Source organism: Equus caballus, chromosome 24, assembly GCF_041296265.1.
Source record: "Equus caballus isolate H_3958 breed thoroughbred chromosome 24, TB-T2T, whole genome shotgun sequence".
Classification (NCBI taxonomy): Eukaryota; Metazoa; Chordata; class Mammalia; order Perissodactyla; family Equidae; genus Equus; species Equus caballus.
Genome location: NC_091707.1, coordinates 21237931 through 21262869, shown reverse-complemented (window position 1 = coordinate 21262869; position 24939 = coordinate 21237931). Strand labels below are relative to the sequence as shown.

General features: G+C 34.8%; 1 protein-coding gene across 2 annotated transcripts in view; it reads right to left on the bottom strand.

The window, feature by feature from the left end:
* SLC38A6 (solute carrier family 38 member 6) overlaps positions 1–24939 on the bottom strand; it is a 58634-nt gene that overhangs the window by 13826 nt on the left and 19869 nt on the right. For both annotated transcript variants that reach the window (XM_005605219.4, XM_023627855.2), the window contains exons 5-8: positions 24351–24390; positions 13894–13972; positions 3388–3470; positions 2858–2916 (exon numbers count right to left, since the gene is read on the bottom strand). In XM_005605219.4, the coding sequence (XP_005605276.2) occupies positions 2858–2916; positions 3388–3470; positions 13894–13972; positions 24351–24390 (261 nt within the window). The remainder of the gene's footprint in view (positions 1–2857; positions 2917–3387; positions 3471–13893; positions 13973–24350; positions 24391–24939) is intronic.

The following is a 24939-nucleotide window of genomic DNA, read 5'->3' as shown; positions in this document are numbered from 1 at the left end:
GCAATACGTTTGTGTCCTAAAATGGGCCAAAAAAGGTAAATTTACCAAAAAAGGTAAATCCATCTGGTTGCTGTCATTCTGAGTCACTGCTAAAATAAAATTTATTTTTAAAATTTTAGATATTTCAGAGAGGGCAAAAATTTGTTAAAATTTTTGATGCAGCATAAGGATCTGGGACAATAGATAAGAGTATAGGTTTTGATTTGCATTATTTGAAAAGTGTAATTTAAGAAAATAATAGTTCTCTGGACTGCTTTTTAAAAACGTAATATAACTGTTACATAGGTTTACAAACATACTGACGAAAATAATCAATGAAAAAATTGATATCCTTCAAAAAAATCTGGGTTAATATATACGTTTTTCCTTTCCTTAACCACTATGCATTTCAAAACCTAACACTCAGTGTAAAATAAATATGCTGATGAAAAACAGCGTTAAAAAAAAGTATACAGAGTGTTCTTCATTGTCCCATTGTAGACCAATTTTAAAGTGTGCTTACAGGTAAAACTTCGAGCAGATAGTTTGTAAAGCATTACAACAAATGCAGAATAAGGGCATTACTTCCATATGACTGCCACAGTAGAAATCTGCATCAAATTAAGGTACCTGCCATGACAGAAATGAATACTGTGAAAACTACAATAGACATAGCGTATCAATACATTTCACTGGCTTCAAATTATTGGCTATAAAACCTAATTACTCCTATCTATGCAATGTTTGGACTGCCAATTGTCTGTGAGGAAAAAATTCAATGTTATCAATACTGATTCTTTTTAATATCCATATGTTCATTTGCGTAGGTGGGCCACTCCTACCCATGTAGTTGCTTCTCGACAATCAGATTATGGAGAAAATATTTATTTCCCTCTTCAATGTAGAGCCTAAAAAGTATATGTTCATGAATGTTAACTAAACTTATGGTGGTAATCATTTTGCAATATATGTAAATGAAGTCATTATGCTGTACACCTTAAACTTATATAGTGCTGCATGTCAATTAAATCTCAAAAAAATTGGAAGAAAAAATCTGGAAAAAAAGTGTATGTTCAATTCACTTACTTGTAAGATACATGTCAGACAATTTCGGGAGGAGGGCAATGATTTTATGTTAATAAATTTAACAAATGGGGCCGGCCCATGGCAGAGTGGTTAAGTTTGCATGCTCCGCTTTGGCAGCCTGGGGTTTCACTGGTTCGGATCCTGGGCACAGACATGGCACCGCTCATCAGGGCACGTTGAGGCAGCGTCCCACATGCCACAACTAGAAGGACCCACAACTAAAATATACAACTGTATACTGGCGGGATTTGGGGAGAAAAAAAGCAGAGAAAAAAAAAAGAAGAAGATTGGCAACAGTTGTTAGCTCAGGTGCCAATCTTTAAAAAAAAAAAAAATTCTAACAAATGATTAAATGTGAACACTGTTAAGTATTTTTAGTTTTAAGAGCATTCATTAAAGTGTAAACATTTCTGTACACTGAAACTAGAGTCATTTCCACTTCAATTACCCACGCTAAACTTGTTTTACCCTTGTATCCCAGAAGATAGTCCAGCCTAAGTTAAATGCATCCTAGGCTGTTTAGACAGCTCGGAAACCTGGCTCTATAATATGGTTTAACTACTGATGTGTTGTCTTGCTCTCCTGGATGGCATTTTTCTTTCATTTATTTTTCATTCATTAATAAGGAAGAACTTAATCAAGTTTATGATTTTAAGAATTTAATCAAGCTATTAAAATATGTATCTTCTTGGGGCTGGCCCCGTGGCCGAGTGGTTAAGTTCGCACGCTCCGCTGCAGGCGGCCCAGTGTTTCGTCGGTTCGAATCCTGGGCGCGGACATGGCACTGCTCGTCAGACCACGCTGAGGCAGCGTCCCACATGCCACAACTAGAGGAACCCACAACGAAGAATACACAACTATGTACCGGGGGGCTTTGGGGAGAAAAAGGAAAAAATAAAATCTTTAAAAAAAAAAAAAAAAATGTATCTTCTTGGCAAGTTTAAAATGTTTAACCCTACTTAAGGTTTGACACTTAGATATTGACTTTGGAATAAACTGCTATACAAAGAGAAAAAGGACTTTTTTTCCAAAATTTCACAGAAAGATACTATCTTTGGGATGTTAAAATCTGTTTTAGAAGAATTAAAAGAAATCAGAAATTCAAATTCTTTTATCTTTATATTAAATTATTTTATAAATATTAAAATGAATTAGGTTTACCATCTGATAGATATTTTTCCTGTGTTATAGTAAAAATGAGTTAATTTTAAAAAATAAGAAAAAAAACCACATTCCACATGTGAAGAAAAACATTTCTTTGCAGTAGTCTTTTTACGAGAATTTATCTATGCTGAATAAAGCAGACCAGATGGAACTCAGGCACCCCAACTGGATCACAATGGTTAAGTCCCAGAAGCTCTGGTTTCATTAATGGAGCAAAGATTCAAAATTATGATGAATAGTATCAAATTGATTTTACAGATTAAAACCAGCCTGATTCTCATGCTTGAGTACCTCTTCCACACATACACACACAACATTGTACAGAAATAAACTGATACATATACCTACACGAAGAATCATATTCCGTTTAAGGTTTTACCAGAATCGGTGTGCTCTCCTCTCTAGTTAACCACAAGAGATACTGAATTTGAAATACTGCTCTAGCTAAGCCTCTTCAAAATAGACACAATGAAGGAAATGATTTTGTGGAACAAAAGTGCTTTTAATCACACACTGAGAGAAAATGGGATGCCTTCCCAACACAAAACAGAGTTAAAAGAAAAAGGCATTAACACAGTGAGTTCAATTTTTGTGAGGAGATAAGCAAAACACTATATTTTAAACTTACCACAAGAGCAAAGAACACCATAAAGAAAAATGATAAACTACTTGTGTAGCCAAGGAAGCCTGTAAAATAACAGTAAAATAAAAAGCAATTTATAAGGAAAGTGATCCTCACGTAGAGCTAAAGCTATACATCTTGGGCATGTTTTCTATTATAGCGCTTGGTATCTGGGGCTTAGGGTTGAGAATAACAACATTCCAACTATCTGTCACAGATCATTTATGTAGCTCTGTACAGCAGAATTGGAACTGGCTTACCACTAATGGTACACTGTAAGGAAAGGCTGCTCTTTAATGTTCTGCTGTAAAGATTTTATTTTAGTTGGGCAGACAAAATACTAGAGCAAACCAAGTAATAGGTTAACTAGGGAGGGCTGAAGGCTGAACAACCTAAAGTAAGTCCAAGTTCAAAACTATTCATAACCACTACCCTTCTGCTAAAAATGTGGTACTGTGAAGTTTAAAAGCCCCTTAACATTATTGTCTTTCTTTCTTTCTTCTACATAAATAATGTCCTCTTCTATAAAGACTTACCTATTTTAGGAAGAAGTGCAAGAGGGAACACAATGCCAATGCAAATGATTATTAGTAGTGTTTGTCCATCAAGATACCATGACCTATTAGGGAAAAAATGGTTCTATTTTAGGTATAGGACTGGAGTGTTTGTGCTTACACACACACACTCACACTCACACAGCTATAACCGTTACAACCACCCATTAGGAAAAGCCTACTTCCTTTTGTTAGAATATGTTCTTGTGGGATCCTGTTATTCTTATTAATGAATTTACACTTAAGGGATGTATCAAAACAATGAGATGCCACTTTTCAACTACTACATTAGCAAATATTTAAAAACAAGATAATGGTCAATGTTGGTGAGGAGTGATGAGCTGTGCACAAAACTGATAAAAGTATAAACTGTGTACATGACCTTTCTGGAAAGCAATTTGGTAATAGATATTGACAAGCTTTAAATATTTAACACTTATAAAAGACTATTAAAAATAAGGAAACAGTGGGGGCTGGCCCCGTGGCACAGCGATTAAGTTTGCGTGCTCTGCTTCAGCAGCCCAGGTTCACTGGTTCAGATGCCAGGCACAGCCCTACGCACTGCTCATCAAGCCATGCTGTGGCAGGCGTCCCACATATAAAGTAGAGGAAGATGGGCACGGATGCTAGCTCAGGGCTAACCTTCCACAATAAATAAATAAACAAATAAATAAATAAATAAGGAAACAGGGGCTGGCCTAGTAGTGTAGTGGTTGAGTCTGCGCACTCTGCTTCAGCAGCCTGGGCTTCACAGGTTCGGATCCTGAGCATGGACCTACACACCACTCATCAAGCCATGCTGTGGTGGCATCCCACATACAAAGTAGAGGAAGACTGGCACAGATGTCAGCTCAGTGACAATCTTCTTCAAGCAAAGACAGGAAGATGGGCAACAGATGTTAGCTCAGGGCTTATCTTCCTCACCAAACAACAATAATAACAAAAATAAGGAAACAATCAGCAATAATAACAAAAATTTTTATAAAAAGAGGTTTATTGAAAATACTTAAAATAATGAAAATTGGAAACAAACATCTGAGACCATGACAATATTAAAACAAATTATGAGACTATGGGACAATCATAAAAAAGAAATTTTACAGGTATAATAATATGAGCATTCAGTAAACATCATAAATATATATAGCATAATAGCAATAATAGCAATTTTGAAGAAAAATATAGAATCATTAAAAATGGAAAAGAACTGCAATATATTAACAAGGATTATCTCTGGGTGGTAGAAAGATAGGTAATTTTTCTTCTTTACAGTTTTCCATATTTTTCAAATTTTCAGGAAAGGGCATGAATTACCATGTATTAAATTTTTCATACAAAGGCATTAGAATATTGAATGAAAAAGGTAGGTTAGAGTGTGATGGTATATTTGATTATTTAAAAAAAAAAATGGGTGCACATAGAAAAAAAGTCAGAAGGATATACTTAAAATACCAAAGTGCATATTTCTATGTGGTAGCAATATGAGCAATTTTTATTTTCTCCTTTTTTGCATATATATGGTTTCAATTTTTCAATATAAAGTATATGTGTAGAAGTTTTAAAAAGTTAGAGTTAATTCTCCAAGACTTTAATAATAAAGACTTGACTTTAGCATGTAAAAGGCAAACAATTCATGAAAGAAGTACAACTAGTAAATACACTTGAAACATTCAATTGCTGGTGCTAATTAAAGAAATAAATAATGAGGCTGTTGAAATTAAACTAGTAAAATTGTTTAAAAAATAATATTCAAGGATGTGTCATAATTGGTCCTTCACACATTGCTAGTTATCTTGTCAATTAGTACTATCTTCTTGAAAAACACTCAAAATATGTAACAAGAGCAATAAAAGAGATAAGAGATAACCTACTCTAAGAAAATCATCTAAAATATAAAGAATTCTATGTGCATGAAGCTGTGAGTACAACATTATTATAATATTAAGAAGCTGAGGAGAAATCCTACATATCCAATAACAGAAAATATTTAGGTCATTTACAGTATACTCGATGTAATGTTATGCAGCTTTTTATAGAAGACAATTTAGTAAAATGGAAAATGCTAATGATAGAAATACAACATATACAGTTATTAACCATGTTTTAAAAGAGCTTTTTGAGAAAAATTCAAAGAAAATAAAATGATAACAGTAACTAGGTAAGAGATAGTATTATGTATAGTTTTTATTTACTTCCTTTTCTAAATTGTCTATAATGTGGCTGTCATATTTTTACACTGAAACATATACATATATACATGCACAACAGTAACAACGTAAAATTCATGCTAATGTGGAAGGGGGAGCATCAAAGACAATAGGGATTACTTTTTCAAATCATTCGGCAGATGCTCTCAGAATTCCCAGTTTGCGATAATGCATCCTCTTTCTCTACCAGGTAGCCAAAGTCTCCGACTGTCATGTAGAATTAAGAAAATGGATGAATTCCTAGAAGCATACAACATACCAAGACTGAATCATGAAGAAATGGAAAATATGAACAGACCAATAATGAGTAAGGAGACTGAATCAGTAATCAAAAACCTCCCCAAAAAGAAAAGCCCAGGACCGGATGGTTTTACTAGAGAATTCTACCAAATGTTTAAAGAAGAATTAACAGCAATCCTTCTCAAACTCTTCCAAAAAACTCAAGAGGAGCGAACACTCCCAAACTCATTTTATAAGGCCAGTATTACCCTAACACCAAAGTCACAAAAGGACACTACAAAAAAAGAAAACTACAGACCAACATCCCTGATGAATATAGATGTAAGAATTCTCAACAAAATATTAGCAAACTGAATTCAACAGCACGTTAAAAGGATCATACACCATGATCAAGTGGGATTTATCCCTGGGATGCAAGAATGGTTCAACATCTGCAAATCAATAAATGTGATACAGCACATTAATAAAATGAAAGATAAAAATCATATGATCATCCCAAGAGATGCTGAAAAAGCATTTGATAAAATTCAATATCCTTTCATGATAAAAACCCTCAAGAAAGTGTGTACAGAAGGAACATACCTCACCATAATAAAGGCCGTATACAACAAACCCACAGCTAACATCATATTCAACGGTGAAAGGTTGGAAGCTTTTTCTCTAAGATCAGGAACAAGACAAGGGTGCCCACTTTCACCATGCATTCAACATAGTACCAAAAGTCCTAGCTAGGACAATCAGAAAAGATAAAGAAATAAAAGGCATCCAAATTGGAAAGAAAGAAGTAAATCTGTCTTTATTTGCAGATCATATGATCTTACATATAGAAAATCCTGAAGACTCAACCAAAAAACTGTTCAAATTAATCAACAAATTCAGTAAAGTTGCAGGATACAAAATCAACATACAGAAATCAGTTGCATTTCTATACATGAAAAACAAAATATCTGAAAAAGAAATAAAGAAAATGATGTCACCCACAATAGCAACAAAAACAATAAAATACTTAGGAATAAATTTAACCAAGAAAGTGAAAGAGCTGTACACTGAAAACTACAAGACTTTGATGAAAGAAATTGAAGAAGACACAAACAAATGGAAAGATATCCCGTCCATGTTCATGGATCGGAAGAATTAACTGTTAAAATGTCCATACCACCTAAAGCCATCTATAGATTTAATGCAATCCCTATCAAGACTCCAATAACATTTTTTATAGAAATAGAACAAACAATCCTAAAATTTGTATGGAACCACAAAAGATCATGAATAGCCAAAGTAACTCTGAGAAAGAAAACAAAGCTAGAGGTATCACACCTTCTGATTTCAAACTATTCTACAAAGCTATAGTAATCAGAACAGTATAGTACTAGTATAAAAATAGACCAATGGAACAGAATAGAGAGCCCAGAAACAATACCCCCACCCCCATATACAGTCAACTAATATTTGACAAAGGAGCCAAGAATAGTCAATGGGGAAAGAAGTCTCCTCAATAAATGGCACTGGGAAACCTAGATAACCACATGTAGAAAAATGAAATTGGACTCCTATTTTACACCACTCACAAAAATTAACTTGAAATGGATTAGAGACTTAAATGTAAGACCTGAAACCACAAAACTCCTAAAAGAAAACATATGGAAAAATCTCCTTGACACTGGTCTTGGCAACAATTTTTTGAATATGATACCAAAAGCACAAGCAACTCAAGTAAAAATAAGTGGGACTACATTAAACTAAAAAGCTTCTGCACAGCAAAAGAAACAACAAAATGAAAGGGCAATCTACAGAATGGGAGAAAATATTTGGAAACTATATTATCTGATAAAGGGTTAATATCCAAAATATATAAAGAACTCATACCACTCAATAACAAAAAATCAAACTATCTGATTTTAAAAAGGGCAGAGGAAATGAACAGACATTTTTCCAGAGAAGACATATGAATGGACAACAGGTAAATGAAAAGATGCTCAACATCACTATTCACCAGGGAAATACAAATTAAAACCACAATGAGATATCACCTCACACTTGTTAGTATGGGTATTATCAAAAAGACAAGAGATAAGTATTGACAAGAATGTGGAGGGGCCCGCCCGGCCCCGTGGCCGAGTGGTTAAGTTCACATGCTGTGCTTCGGGGCCCCAGGGTTTTGCTGGTTCGAATCCTGGGCGTGGACATGGCACTGCTCGTCGGGCCATGCTGAGGCAGCGTCCCACATGCCACAACTAGAAGGACCCACAACTAAAAATACACAACTATGTACTGGGGGAGCTTTAAGAGAAAAAGGAAAAATAAAATCTTAAAAAAAAAAAAAAAAAAGAATGTGGAGGAAAGGGAACCCTTGTGCACTGTTGGTGGGAATGTGAACTGATTCAGCCACCATGGAAAACAGTACGGAGGTTCCTCAAAAAATTAAAAATAGAACTACCCTATGATCCAGCAATCCCAATCTGGGCATATATCCAAGGGAAATTAAAACAAGATATCTGCACTCACATGTTTACTGCAGCATTATTCCAATAGCCAAGATATGGAAACAGCCTAAGTGTCTGTCAGTGGGTGAATGGATAAAGAAGATGTGGTACATTATTCAGCCATGAGAAAAAAGGAAATTCTGCCATTTGTGACAATATGAACAGACCTTGAGGGCATTATGCTAAGTGAGATATGTCAGACAAAGACAAACACTGTATATCACTTACATGTGGAATCTAAAAAAGTCAAACTCATAGAACTTAGTAGAATGGTGGTTACCAGGGGCTAGGAGTGGGGGAACTGAGGAGACGTTGGCCAATAGTACAAACTTGCAGTTAGAGGAGGAATAAGTTCTGAGGATCTAATGCACAGTGTTGTGATTATAGTTAACAATACTGTATTATATACTTGAAAGTTGCTAAGAGACTAGATCTTAAATGTTCTCACAGCAAAAAAGAAATGATATTATGTGACATGATGGAGGTGTTAACACTATGGTGGCAATCATATTGTAACATATAAGTGTATCAAATCAACACATTACACACCTTAAACTTATACAATGTTATGCCAATTATATCTCAATTTAAAAAAAAAAAAAAAAAAAAAAGACAGGGTTTTCCTCCACATGAGTTTCAACTCCTGGCTTCTAACATGGACTTTATGATTCACTGTGTCTCTTTTACACCTGGCTCATGAGGAAGTCCTTTCTAATGCATCTGTAATGGGTACTATTGGGTGCTGACAACTTCCTCTTGAACAGAAGAGAGAAGGAGCAGCAGCAGAAATAGCACCATGATCACACGTTTCCCTTCTCCACCCTAATTCACGTCTTTAGGAAATGCATGTGCCAGAAACTAAAACCTATGCACAAGTATTTCTAGCTCTAATGGACCTGAAGCTGCATTTGCACATGCCCCTCAATTCCTGGTATGCAAGAGGTCCTAAGAGAGGACGCACATTAAAAATACAAAATGATACTTGGCATGTTCATCTTCTAGTCATTCTTGAGAATGTATCAAAATAGGAACTTCAAAATATCTCATTGAGGAACACCTGGCAACTAAATTTCTGAAGCTGGCAAAAAGCCCAGGGCTCTATGCCTGAAATCTCCCTCCTTCTGGGACCCAGTATCAGACCAGACAGTTGCAGTGCCAGGAGAAAAAAGGCCCAAAGGAGCCCCAGAGCAGATTCCATCTGTTAGTTCTGCTGTCCCTGCTGTCATGAACGTAGACTTGTGCAAAGGGAGCACGTTAATCCTCAGGACCAAAGACTCTTCTCTTGCAAAAGAATAAGAGAACACTTTGAAACCCTTAACTTAAAACTTGTACTATTATATTATACTTTATAACTTTATTCTATTTCAGGTCATAGTTCATTCATGTCCATAGAAGCCACATGACTGCGCAAAGCACTAAACTGTAGGTCTGAAAATAACCTCACCTCCTCCCAGCAGTAACTCAGAATCAGAGTTATGGAATATTAGAGCTAGAAGAGGCTGCAGAGATCATCTGGCTCAACAACTTCATTTTATATGTCTGGAAAGTCAGGAAAAGGATGATGATTATCTTAGTGACAGAAGCAATGGAAACACTCTCTACTCTTGAATAGTAATGGTGAGGTTATGGTATTTTGCAGATACTGCCTCATTTATTTCAAGATTGTGCTTTCTTTACACTCTCCCCTTCAAAGGACTGAACTTTAATTTCCTAATATAAAAAGAACTTTATTGCAAAATATAATTTCTTTATCCCTGGCTTGGCTACTGGTTATTACTAATAATTTCCTATGCTTATTTATTATGTTAATAAAGCTGATTGTAAATACAATGCTTTTCTTTAACATTCCTCAACAATAAAGACAATACAGCAATGCACAGTAAAGTTAGTTTAGATTTCATGTGCATGTCACAGTCGACTGAACTGTTTGGCAATGGATATTTTCCAAAGAACAGAAATGATTAAACTTACAAAATAAAACCTCAGCCTGAGAAATACAAACCAGTTAAAAGAAATTTTAAAAAGCATATACTGAATAAACATATTTTATAAATCAAGATTTTAGAGCAATATACTAACCTTAAATTTTTTCCTAAGGGGTGGGAAAAAGAATCACCTAACAGAATCCCTGTTTTCCTACTGCAATCTAAATACATTCTCTTTTTGCTAAAAGAATTAGAGTGAAAAGTTTTATACTTCCTAGAAAACTTGTTTGATTGATCTGTGGATTTAATCCTATATGATAAAAATGTTCCAAGTATGAAATATAGAGTATAAATCCTTAGCTGTATTGTAAATGCATTGGCATGCAGATGTTTTTTTCCATATTTTAATGAAAACCAGATTTATTTATAAATTGCTTTAATTTCATTCTCAAATACAATAGAACAAGAGTATCATATGTTCTGAATTAGGATCTCACTCACATCCCATATCAATTATGTAACTCAAATGCAAGACAACTTAATTGTGTCAATCATATTCCCCTGACAAGATCATTAAATGTTAACAGAGAGCTTCCAACTTTTAACAGCCATAGATTTTTAAAATATATGTTATTCTATGAAAAATATAGATGCCTCATAAAAGTTTGGTATTTAAGTATTACAGCTTCTGACTTCTAACAGTAATTTTTGAAATTACAATATTATGAACATAAAGTTTCTTTTTGGTATCGTCTTTATAAAGGTTTATATTTCACAAAGGTACATCAAAGCCCACATATAACCCAGAAAATAAGCACGCGTGAAAGATCTTAACTGCAATTTACTGCAAATCAAACCCTAAAACAAAAGCATATCAATATCATATTGATCCCATAGAAGAAATATTGTTAGAAATAAACTGCCCTAGATAGTTAAGTCAATCACCATAACATTTGTTTCTTAATTATTTGACAGCACTAAACTTTAAAGACTAATGTTTTATCTGCATTCTAACCAATTAATAATTAGTGGCTTATTAATGTTTTTCAAAACTTCAAAATCCAAAATAAGAGAATATATATTAATTTAAAACAAGATGAGGCTGCTAAAAAGATGTGCAATTTTAAAACATCATAAAAGAGAATGCAAACTGGCCACACTATTTTTAAGCATACAGTTTTAAAAATCCATTTCTTTTTTAAGATTGGCACCTGAGCTAACATCTGTTGCCAATCTTTTTTCTTCTTCTTCTTCTCCCCAACGGCCCCCAGTACATAGTTGTATATTCTAGCTGTAGGTCCTTCTGGCTCCACTATGTGGGACGTCACCTCAGCACGGCTTGATGAGCAGTGCTAGGTCTGCAGCTAGGATCCAAACCAGCGAAACCCTGTGCTGCTGAAGTGGAGTGCGTGAACTTAACCACTTGGCCATGGGGCCAGCCTCTAGAAATCCATTTCTGACACGTAAAAACATTTTAATCGATTTTTTACTAATATGAGTAAGATGGGAGTTAATTTTTACTTATTTAAAGAAACCAGAAAAAAACCCCAATAAAGTAAATGGCAATTGGTTTAAAATGAAGCTATGATAAAAGTTTTAATAACAGTTCTGTCACATACCACCTTAATTATTTCTAAAATTTTATATGTATTTTTAGCCCTCCTCTTTCCATAAAGACATATGACAATAAAAAAAAATGTAAATAGAAATCACCAAATTCAGGGCTAAGAAAAAGGAAAACACATGTGACATCTATTAGTATTAACATAGCTTATGCAATACATTCAAATTTGACTCTGAACTTCCCAACAGGGCAAAGAGAGAAAAACCATCTTTAATACAGTTATTATTATCGGAATTTCTTAATTCTCCACAATTACACTATGCCATCAGCTTACAAAAGCATGTGTATGTATAATATCTTATTTGACCATCTCAACAACTTTGTTAAGAAGGCAATACTAGTACTCCCACTATGCTAAGAAACCTAAGGCTCAGAATTAACTTTTATAGCCAAAAGAAGTTAATTTCCTGAGGTTACTGAATATGAAATGGGTAGAAAGCATGTCTCCTTACTCTTAGTCTAACCTTCTTTATTCTACCTCATATTGCCTTGAGTTCTTAGCCTTAAATTATAAAAGAAATTTATCACATAGAATTTTTTGAGTAATAGAAGTTGTCCTCAATATTTTTACAGCAAATGCCAAAGTGAATTTCACATAGCTATTTCTTACAGCAATTGTTTATCAAACTAACAGTTAAACTAAAACTTTAGTTAAACTAAAACTTAAAACTAGATAAAGCTGTGGATAAAACAAGGAAGTTGTGAGCATCAAATGTGATCATGAATGTGGAAATCTTGTAAACTGTAAATTACTATACAAAGGCACAATATCTTCTGATGATGAAAAATCATTAAAGACGTCTAGCTACCTTTTTTCAACCACAGTTTCTTGATGGTTCCTATTCAGATCTAACGTACATCATACTTTCCTTACAAATATGTATTTGCAGTTGTCTAAGTAGAATTCTTTAATGGAAGCCAAGTTGTAAAAGGTAAAAACCAAATTTTGAAAACTTGCCCTGCAACCCAGAACAAGTTCAAATGTTGGAGCAAAACAACCAAATATTTAAATCTAGAAGTCCAACAGGTTTTTGTGTTGTGGTTTAGAAATTATGTGAAATAACCTGATGACAATTAAAAGTATTCTGTCCTTTCAAGTTTATCCTTCTCAAAATTTCTTAATCTATGTAGTGAAAAGTATAATTAATTTGTTTTTTTCCCCATAAAAAAAGATGAGTCAATAGTCTTTAGAACCTAGTATTTTTAAAATAAGGAGAAAGGAGGTATAATGTGGTTTAGTATTATTTATAATATTGTTAAGAAACAGGAAATGAAACAATTAAGTCCCTGCAATTAATTGATTGAGTGACTGATTGACTGCCGAAGAAGATTTGTCCTGAGCTAACATCTGTTGCCAATTTTCCTCTATTTTGTATGTGGGTCACCACCACATCATGGCCACTGACAGAGGAGTAGTATAAGTCCACACCCAGGAACCCAACCCGGGCAGCCTAGGCAGAGTGCACCAAACTTAACTACTGGGCGACTGGGGCTGGCCTGATAATTTATTTTTTTAAATCATGCTTTCTAATAGGAATCTTACACAAGTATGGTTGTAACTTTATCACTATGATTTATCCTTATCACTATGGTTTGCTGAGAAGTGACAGCAGTATTATCCACTCCCCTCCATTGGTTAAACCTTTACTGTCAGTACTCTCAGCCCTCCCCCATTCCCAACCCCAATCCCCACCCCAATCCTTCATATCCTCAGAAATTTCTCCTGTACTCTTCTCCAAGAGCTAGCTCATACCTGTCCCGCCCTATCATACCACCGAAGAACGCAAAGGTTACACCTGGCACTTCAGAGGCATCACAGCACAGTACTGTGTACATAATGGATCATCAGTAAACGTCTACTGAGTGTCATCTTCTCTGTTACTACTCTGCCCCTGCCTAATTTGTAAGTCTCTCGAGGGCAGGGACTACGTTTTACTTCCCACTAGAGCTTAATAAATATTTATTGAGTTAATAAATGAATGGATACAATGTGAAATATTTTTTCTTACCTACTATAGTCTCCAGACAAAAATTCTGAAATAGCAGCAGGAAGCTCTGTTTTAATAATTAAAAGATAAGATGACATAGCTGAAAAAAGAATAAAAAGAGTTCCTATTAGAATCCTATAATTTTTAACCATTTAAAGAATAATCTATCCAAAACACAGATGTCCATTAGGGCTCTGACAACATGTGGAAGATTAACTGGTACTGCACTATCCTCAAAGATATGTATACACCAGAAGTGGAGAGAAGTAACTTTGTAGAGAAGAATAATTTGGTAAGTTCATTATCCTTTGTTTATCTCTCAAGTCCAAGGCAAACTATTTAAGTAAGAGAAAGAGTCTTGATTACAGGCCATTTATAAATGAAATTTTGTTTGAAGTTTTGCAAAATCTCACACATCATCACCCTTGTCAAAGGCACTAGAGTTTAGTTTAGCAACAAGTGATATAGAAACACAAGTCTAATAAGTACAGCTAATAATTTTGTTTGTTTGTTCTTTCTCACTAGAGAGAGAGACCTCCCCCTAGAAGTCTCCCTCCCTGCCTCTGCCACCCCCCGCCCCTGCCCAACACACACACCTTATGGACACTCGCTATTACACAACCAAAACAAGACGCATGACTTACATTTTCAATCGTCCTCTAAAACAGGTTAAGAAAAGATTCAATGGAAGCCATTAAGTACATTAAAGGGACATATCTTACAACTTTTATTCCATTTTACTAACAGGGCTCATCTGTATTATGCAGTCAAAACCTGAAGCTAGTCATTATTTCTCAGATTTTACCTGACAGGATCCAAGAAATAACTAACTTTTATAGCATTTTAATAATGATCCTATTTCTGATGTAGCAATAAAAAAATCCTATAAACCTTCCACCACATACTAAGAAATGTTATAATATGATTACAGAATACAGAACTCACTTATATGTAAACACCTGAGTTTAAACTTAAATGCTTAAATATATAGAAACCCAGATGATTTAGAGTCAGAACTTCAGTTTAACAGAGTAGTAATCTTTCTTTCCCCTAGAGATTAAGTATATATTAAAAAAGAGCCAACAAGAATATATCCATTAGGAGGGTACTATGTAAGAATGTTAATTTTATTACTTATTTATATTTCAAGAAACATTTCACTTTCTCCTTGGACCTACAAAAACTAAGAACGTAAATGAACGCCAAGTGTGAATGGCAAAAATCTGGGGAAAAATTAAGAGGCTCAAATAGTTTAAGAAAAAGAATGCATATTCCTCAATCAATATATTTAAAAGTAGCTGAGCTTCTCCACAATTATTACAGTGCTGTGTGGGCGTTTAACCCTGGAGAAAAAAAGGATACATACCAGTTTGTGGATAAATTTATATGAAGACAGATAATACTCACACACACAAACACATACACTCTCAATTTTTTAGTAAAATAACATGTACCTATGGAAAATTAAAATTTAGAACAGTCAATAACCAGTTCTCTGTAATGAAAATATACACATTTTCCGGTTCATAACTATTTCTTTTTCCCCAGCAGAAGTACAGTACATTTCTTCAAACCCTCTGTTAGTTATGGGGCGTTACAATTGATTGTATGTGAAAAGGTGTACTGTTCACACTCTCGTAAGGAAAAATGCTATCAATTTGGCACAGAATAGAAGGAAGGTTTAGATTAACCTCCTCCACTCAAGGATTTGGGGCCTTTGTTTATAATACTTTATCTATTCCAAAGAATCATACACATATGGTGTGATGATGAAAATCATGAACTGAATTTCCTGAGACTGGCCTAGAGCTACTTAAATATATCTTGCAAGGAAAAAAAAAAAGATAAAAAGTACCTTTAAAACAAGGAACGCAGACTTCCTACACAATGTAGTTTATTATCTGCCCATCAGTCTTTCTTGCTTGGATTAATCCAACACCACATGCATTTCTAAAGTTTCAGACATTCATCTTTCAGTAATTTGCTATTATTTCTTTTAGATCTTTAGTTGTAAAAAGCTTCAATGAATATGAGATCATATTTCTTTCTAATATACAATCTGTCATTCTTCCCAGAATTTCTATTAGCCTCTGGCTAATCATCTGACCACTTTTATCCTCTGCTGTAGCCTTAACTCTTTAGTTTTTAAATGGGAGTCCTATTTCATTAGAGTCCAGTCGGAAGAATCATCACATTTCAAGAAATATGAACTCACTAACCATATGTATCTCTCTCAAAAAAAGATCTCAGTATACAAGATATGAATATAATAAAACATGTAAAATACTGCTTCTTAGAGAATGCTGGTGTCTGTTTTAAGAGCTACAAAACTACAGAGCTCATGATGGGGAAAAACTCCACTGACTAAGCAAGTAAAACAAAAGAAGACACTATTCTTTTCACTATCTAAATTATTTTTTCTTAACCATAAGTAAACTTTCATGCAAGGACTAGCACTTTAACCTATTACATATAATATAGAGAGGAAACAAAAAAAGATTACCAAATAGACACTGTTAGGAAATATATCTTAGAGTCACATAAAAAGAATAATCAGTTCAATAAAATAAGTTGGAAAAGTTTTAAATATATAATATCAACAGGAGAGCTCAAATATCCACTGTTTTTAACCAAAAGGTTCACTAGATCAAATAGCTGCCTGTCACACCTTTTGTCTCATGTCTTCTATTAATAGCATAAGGAAGTGTTTAAAGACATCTTAGAGACAGGTCATAAGCAAGAATTTGTAAATGATTTTTGCTGACATCGATACATAGCACAGACTCCTAATACAACACACACCATGTTGTACTCTAAATTAATAGCTGTAACAGGGCCATCCATAAGAGCCATGGTCACAGTTAAGTGGTTCTGGCCTCCAAACCAGCAAAGCCAGAACTAGTACTAGAAGACATATCTTAATGACGGGTATTCAGCCACTACAAATCATTTAGTTTCACCACATTAACGAAACAGGTATTCTTTTCTCTTTCACTTTAAACATAGCTAATAGACCTCATGTAACAGAAACTGTGCTGGGAAGGAAATAAAAAATTCTGTCAACTTAATCAGAACACAGAAGTTGAAAGTATTCTTTAAAAACCATGTGGAGAAGCAACTGTTATATTAAGAAATGACTAAAATAGGGTAAAATTTGATTAGGTAATAGCAAGTAGTAAGGTATTAATATTGGTTGATTTAATCGTAAAGAGAAACACATGAATTGGGAGCATGGCGGTTGAGGGGAGAAATGTCAGAAACAGAAAAGGGAAAGGGCTCTGTGGGAGAACTATGAGGACAGCGAACATTTGGTGTTTTGGATGCCTGTTAGATGCTCGACAGTGTTCCAAGAGATTTACAAGTTATTTCCTCATTTCACCTTCACCACAAACCTGTGAGGTAGATATTATTTAGTTCACAGATGAAGAAATAGAGGCACAAAGAGTAACTTGCCCAAGCTAGCAATAGTAGAAATAGCCCGTCAGGCTTGAGAAATGTGCATTATTAACTACTATGCTATGGGAAAGTGAGGAAGAAATCCACCACAGCAAAGAAAAATAAGGAAAGTCTATCAAAAGGACCACTGCCCAGAATTACTCTTTTTTCACCAGCATTTAAACAACAAATTGCTTCTGAATGCTGAGTTTAACAGCTGGGTTCAAAGTAAATAATTTCTACAACACAGAACACTAATTAGAAGCTTTTAAAAACACTTATAATGTTCATTTCACTTTGAGTTGTACTTTCAATGTAATTCATTTCAAGTTTGTAGGTGGTGTGGCAAAGTGATTAGCCCAAGATTCCTCAGACAAGCGGAGGAGTTTCATGAAAGGACCCCCTGCATCTACCACTATGATTCTACTGCATTTACAGCTATGAGTGTAGTTCAGAAGAGAAAGTTTCCTATACTCACATATTTGAGATAGTAACATTACACCAAAATCTAAAAAAATTAAAACAAAAACCAATCTCTCTTCCCACAAATCCTGTACTGTTATGGACTATTTTTCTCAGAACTCCCTAAAAAAACAAAAACAGACAAAACCTCAATTGGAGTTTGGGCCTAACAAGCCATTAGTTTACAAAAAGTAATTATCCCTTTTGTTAAATACTCAAAATACATATATGAAGATGAGATTACGGGACAGCTATTTTAAAGACAGAATTCGCTTTTAGCCCTTGGAGGAAGTTCAGCAACTTCTTAAAAGATCAGTCAGCCAGTCCTAAAGAGATGTGCCACGGGAGGAAATACAAGTTTGCCTTTCGTCTAAGAGAGATTCAATTTTACTTCAAACGTGTTTTTAGTCACTGATAGCAACTGGTTTACTACATTCAGTGTGTCTTATTAACTTGATGTTCCTACTAAACGTCCAGTACCAATGAAAGTCTGTTCCCACTCAAAACGGTACACAACACAACCTCTCCTTTTAAAATAGGACTTTTTGAAACTCTGAAAACAATGTCATTTCCCTAATTTGTGCACAAATGGATATTAAAATGTATGGAGAAATCCTCCCCCCAATAACCCCTGAAAAACATATATCTTCGTTTTATCATTTATCAAGATCTTAAATTCTGAATAAAAAGTGACCAGAATATTTACTACTCTAAAAATTATATAATTAAACTTAAATAAAAATTATTCCTAGGAAATACATTATATTCAAAATATTTTTGAAGTGACATTTTACCGGTAAATTTTGTCAAAGGGAGTACTTGTGAAAAAAATTCTCCTTCCAAATTTCCTCTCTCCCTCCTCTTCTAAGGCAGCGCTTTCTAGAATTTCTGGATAACACTGTTCAGGCTCAAAAAACCTGCAGTTTGACTACAGAGGAGCTGACCAGCAGATGGCGCTGTAACAGCATGCCCAATCCTAGTTTCCCAGGAGACAATGTAAATTAGAATGTACGTCTAAAAGACTTCACTACCCAGCAAAAGAAAAAAAAAAAGGAAGAAATTAAACCAAATAGATTCTATCTTACCTAAAATTAAACCATGAATTTGAAAAACTGATAATTTGAGACTTCTATAGTTCTCAACTGAAAATGATCTTATTTACACCTTTGTGTTTACGAGATTTAGAAATTGTGCTGCTGGAGTACACAAAAGGGCTGCTGAGTTTCGCTTAAAACTTACATTCCCAAATTAGGGTGTTGATCAGGGCAGCTAGTGGAAGCTTTGTGGGAACTGTATCAGACCGGAAAATCTGGGTCATTCTAGCAATTTTCAGGAGGTTTCAGTAAGACTACTATAATGTTTACAGTGCTCCTTTCACAATATGTAGCAGCGATTCGATCTTCAATCTCCTTTAAAGAACTGGGGCTTTAAAGAACTAAGGAAAGAATATGCTATCCATAGTGATCCTTCATATTTTATAAGAGCAAAATAAGGGGCCCCGCCCAGTGGCGCAGCAATTAAGTTCGCTGTTCCGCGTCTCAGCAGCCCGGGGTTGCCAGTTCGGATCCAGGGTGCGGACATGGCACTGCTTGGCACACCATGCTATGGTAGGCATCCCACATATGAAAAGTAGAGGAAGATGGGCACGGATGTTAGCTCAGGACCAGGCTTCCTCAGCAAAAAGAGGAGGACTGGCAGTAGTGAACTCAGGGCTGGTCTTCCTCAAAAAAAAAAAAAAAAAAGAGCAAAATAAGAAGTTAATATACTCCTAGCAGCCACTCACCTTTCTACCTTTTGAGTTGGGCAAGATACGAAACCAGAAAGAACATCAATTAACTTCACTTTATGATGTAAGAGTTAATAGGACTTTCTCTAGCTTGATTAATGATATGTGGGGTTTACTGCTTGATTTCTAGGGATATTTTTGCCTTCTGAGTGGTCAATCTCAGGAGTTCAAATGAGTGTGAAACTACTTACCTTGGGTTTTAGGAAATGGATCTCATAATGCAACACAGTTAGAGAACTTTGTAGAAACTATCTATACTTTTTTGCTATTACAGTTCTTAATCCTTTTATTCGTAGTCCACTAAATTCAAACTCTCTAAGTCAGAGTTCTCTTCCCTGTAACTGCATTAAATATTACAACTTCCAGATACCTCTTTTCTGACTTCGTGTCCCAGTAGCAACGACTCTCAGCTCTTGAGGAAATGGGCAGCTGGGGGCTATCTCTGGCTCTGGCCTATTTCAGGCCCCTAAATCATTAGCATTGGGAGGAGATCAGGAATCGCCTTGAAGTAGTATTTTACTATATGGCTCTCCATTTCCCAAAGACAAAGGTTTCTATAACTTTAGAATAAGAATGCTGAATTTAGTGAGTCACATTTTTTTTCTATTATAAAGTTTAGAGATTATTCAAAGACAGTGGATTTTTCCAATCGACTTAGACCACATTAGTGACCTGTGACTAATACTTGGTACTGGATCTTGGGAAAAAAAGATTTTCTGTGAAGTTCTGACAGTAGATTCTTTCCTAAAATACGTTCACATATATTCAGTGGTCTTCTCTTCCCAGTTGATTAACTCTTTTTCCTCCTAAGGAAGTACTAAGCCAAGTCACTTGCTTTTCCTTCTTTCCCTCCTTCTCTTATTCCTTCCTTTATTCCTATAACAAATATTACTAAATGCCTCCTATGTGCTAGGTACTACGGACATAAATGAATGAGCAAATTACTTAGATTTATGGAATATGGAGATGTAGGTGATAAACTGGGTCTTCACTGGAAAGATCCATGTAACAAATATCAATCAAGAGCAATTCATGTTCATTTTGTTTCTAAAGGTTTTTCTTCCATTTTTCTCATAGATTCACCAGGGGCATAGAATCCCAAGATAACTGAGAAATGTTTAAATGTTACAAAGAATACAAGAGTTAGGAAGCATTAATCTAAAACATAATTACCTAACTGAAAACAGATTTCAAAATATTTTGTCTATTTTACATAAATAAGATATAACTTTCCCCAATACTTTCAACCTTTTAATTTTTATATAATTCTAAGCTATAAATCATGCTATGGGCTTTCAAGTTTCTTTCCATCATTTATATGGTATATAAAATTGCCTCTTTGAGGCAAAATCTTAGGCTTTTAAGTAGAATTTTTAAATTGTCTCATTCAACAAATATTATTTATTGAGTTCCTCTACCAGAAACTAGATCAAGTTATGAAAACACATAGTTTCTGTCCCCAAGGAGTTTTTAAAATCCTCAACATTTAATCTTTTCACAGCTTTTCAAACATTTATTATATCATAGCAAAAAGAATAAAGGCTTTAGAAGCAGACAGGCAGAGCGAGGTTTGAGCTTTACTAAGGGGTAAAGGTAGTAAATGAGCTACTTATCGCTTCTGAGCACTGATCTCTTCCCCTGTAAAATGAGGATAATAGCATCTACCTTGAAGAGCTATGTAACTAAAGTATCTAGTAGAACACTTGACCTAAATAGAATCTACTATATTATTTTTCAGTTCTAAATGATCACTGCAAAAACTCAGACCATTTACACTAATAACGAACATTCCATCTTTCAAAAAATGCTACCTGAACCACATTATATGCAGATAGAAGGTAAAAAGTGTAGAAATTCAATCTGATGCTATACACTTCATATCATCTTAAAAATATCTAACGTATTTCCAATTAATGAGGAAAAAAGTCAAAGTCCATTTTGAAGACGTAACACTAAGTCAATCATATGCACAACATATTACAGATCCTCCCAAATAAGTGTGCTGTTTCTTCTCAAGGATACATGGTCTAGTAACTGTTTAGGACTTCCACAGACCCAATTTATATCCATCAAGAAATTACTTCTTAAGCTGGAGTTCCTAGACTCTAAATTCAGAGGCTCAGCAGTTGCCCTAAAGGGTAGTTCTAAGAACTGAGATTCTGCTTTTCTGACAGAGAACAGCATCTACGACAGCTTTGAGAGCAATAGTTGCTGACTTGGTAAAGATGCATAAGAAAAGACCAAATCATATTTTGAAACAAGTATAACTCCCCCACTGAACTTTCCTGTAATAAAAATATTTTAATGCTCTGAAAGAATTAACATGCCTTTGAAATGGCCAAATTAGAATTCAAATTTTGAGGTAGGAAGGGACCTTAAGTTCCCTGCTTCCCATCCTACCCCCACCAATTTAGCAAAGAGGAAACTGAAGCCAAGAGAGTGAGGGAGGGGATTCCCCCAAGACATGCCTACCCAATGGCAGAGACTGGAGTAGACATTCAACCCAGCATTCTGCTCACAAGAGCAAGTTTCCAATTCTATGATTTTAATAAAGGAATGATTTATGCACAAAAGAAAAAAGCTCTTTAAAATGTTTCAGTGACTGGGTTCTCAATAAATAAACTTTTAACCAATGTGAAGAAAATCCTGAGGACATTATTCTAAAAGCTAAATAAATATTACCAGCTTTTCTGAATTTGAGGGACATTAAAAACTGCTGTGACTGCTCCTAAGTCACTTTATTTTAAAAAAAGTTTCCAAAACAAAGTAAGCAAATCAACAAACTTAGAGTTGGGAAAACTGATGATTCATCCATTACCAAATGCAGGAATCCTTTCTAGAACATTCTGACAAATGACTAACCAACTCTGTTTGAATGTTTTTCAGGGATAAGGGACATTTTCAAAGGAGCGTAGGCCACCTTCGTCATCACAGTTTAGTCACAAAGGTATTCCAAATGAACCCAAACCAGCTTCACTGTAGACTTCTACTCTACATTGGAACCAGTTCTGCTCTCTGTAACAATATCGAATTAGTCTAGTATCTATTTTTATATTTCACGTCCACTTTTTCAAATATTTAAAGCCTGTGATCAGTTTAGCAGTCTTCTTTTCTCTTCTTCTTGATAAATATATCTAGAATATTAAAAAGCACTTGGAAATAGCTTATACAAATCACATGCAGCTCTATTCAGTTCAACAAAGGTTTATCAAGTCCCAGGTATTATGCTAGGTTCTGGGAGTACAAAGAGAAATGAGACACAATCCTTGCCTTGGAGCAGCTTACAATATAGTGGGGGAGAAAAGCATACACAGAGATAGTTTTAATCTAATAAAAGCCAAGTGCTAAAATCATGTACAATAATAGTTATACACTAGATTAGAGAAGGAAGGGATCAGGGTGAAGGGTACACAGAATACAACAGCAGCATTTTGCTAGGGTCACATATTTGGATCAAAATTCCTGGATTGAAAATTCTACATAAACTACTAAAAAACAGTTCAACCTAATCTAAACAAAATGTGATGGTTCTCAGTAATCATATAGAGAGGGATTGAAAATATAAAAATATGCATTCATATTAGAGATATTATGAGTGCACATTTAAGCAATATTTATTTGCTAAAATAAAATAAATTATTACAAAGCAGATCTTAAAATCAACGGCATTTATATAGATTAAGGAAGAGAGTGGTTACTGACTTCCAGTGTGAAGGGTGAAGTAGTGTGTGTTAGAAGGAAATTATTTGGTATGGCATCCAAGAAAGCCTTCTTCTCATTCGATAGCATTTTTTTCCCATGAAAATTCAAAGAATTAAAACATGAATGTTCAGGATTTCAAAACAATAGCAGGTACAATTTATAGTTGGAATGTTAATTTTTTCCTTGACCAAGAAACCCTTCAAAGATAGAATTTGGTTGAACAATACTTAAAGTGAAATACCTCAGATCTCTTGAGAATCAGAGTTAAACTTTATTAAAGCTGTCATCTTTAAATTATTTTGAACTGTTACATGTAAGAAATAAGATTAAAATTTCCCCTGACCATACAATCTTGTCTAAGATCCGAGCGCATGTCAACCTTCTCTGTGAATTTTCCTTCAGACTAAGGATTTATTTAGCACTCCAGTCAATGGTAAAAGAAAATTAAGACACTGTTCACCATTAACTTCTTTACAACACCTACAAACATGATTCCCATATTTCAGATTTAAATGTTTATTACATTCAGTCAATAATACTCTATAATTAACAGTAATTTTTATTTCCATGTGGTTCTTGATAATGGGAACAAAAGATATATGTGAGAATGCTTATTTGTCTCAGGTTTGTTTATTTTTTAAACTGCTTGGTCATTTTTAACTTCTTGGTTACAAAAGGACACTGCTTGTCCACACCTGATTGTTCACAGCCCGCAGAACATCATGCTCTCTAAAGCAGTATCTGCCAACGGGAGTGATTAGGACAAAAGTAGAGGGGAAATATTTTAGAATAACCTGGAGAATTTTTCCAGGCTGTCCCTCACCACTGTCACAAGCACAGTGAGCCAATGCTTTAGCAGTGTGCTGCCGACCTAATAACGAGACTGAAATCAAGGGCTTAGCTGGAACTGAATTTAGAAGTTACTGTCCTATAAGGGCTGCTAAAAAGGACCTGAAAAAAGAGTAATGAGGACAACACACAGGGTTTCTGAAGATACCTATGTCTACAGAGGTTCAAGTTCCCAGCTAGACCGAGAGGAAGGTAATCATTTCTATAATATCTATGTGCAAGCGGTGCACTTTCAACTGCTTACCTCCAACATTCTGAATTACTATGGTGCCTGCCACCACCACCTATAAAAGAACAAATGTATTCAGAAGATGAAGGGGAAATACTATAAAAGGATAAGTATTTTATTAAAATCCAATAACCATTACTATCAAAAAGATGCAGAAGTCAAGAGAAGAGAAATTGGAAAGAATAAATTTTGCCAGCCACTTGTAATACATAAAACTAATAATCATCACATAAAAAGCCTTTCTTTAATAGTTCCATGGTTACTATAAAGAATACTTTTGCAAGTTTTCTTGGCAGTCTCTCTTAAACAGTTATTAAGTGTTAAAAAGCTGGTAACTGATGATTATCAAAGTATCAAAAAGTTGAAATTGAATCTATCTGGTCTCATTCTCCCTTTTTTACTGGTTTTACCACATTACTTTAGTAGGTAGACTGAGACAGCTTGAGGTGTGCTGTGCCAATGCTGTATTGCATAAAAGGAAATGATAGAGTCTTCTGAATTTATCAGCTTGGCTTACACCAAGCCTTTGAACATCCCTGTCCCAGGGATTAATAAAGTCTAGAGCAAAAACTCTAGAGCCCACATATTCTCAGATCTGAAAATT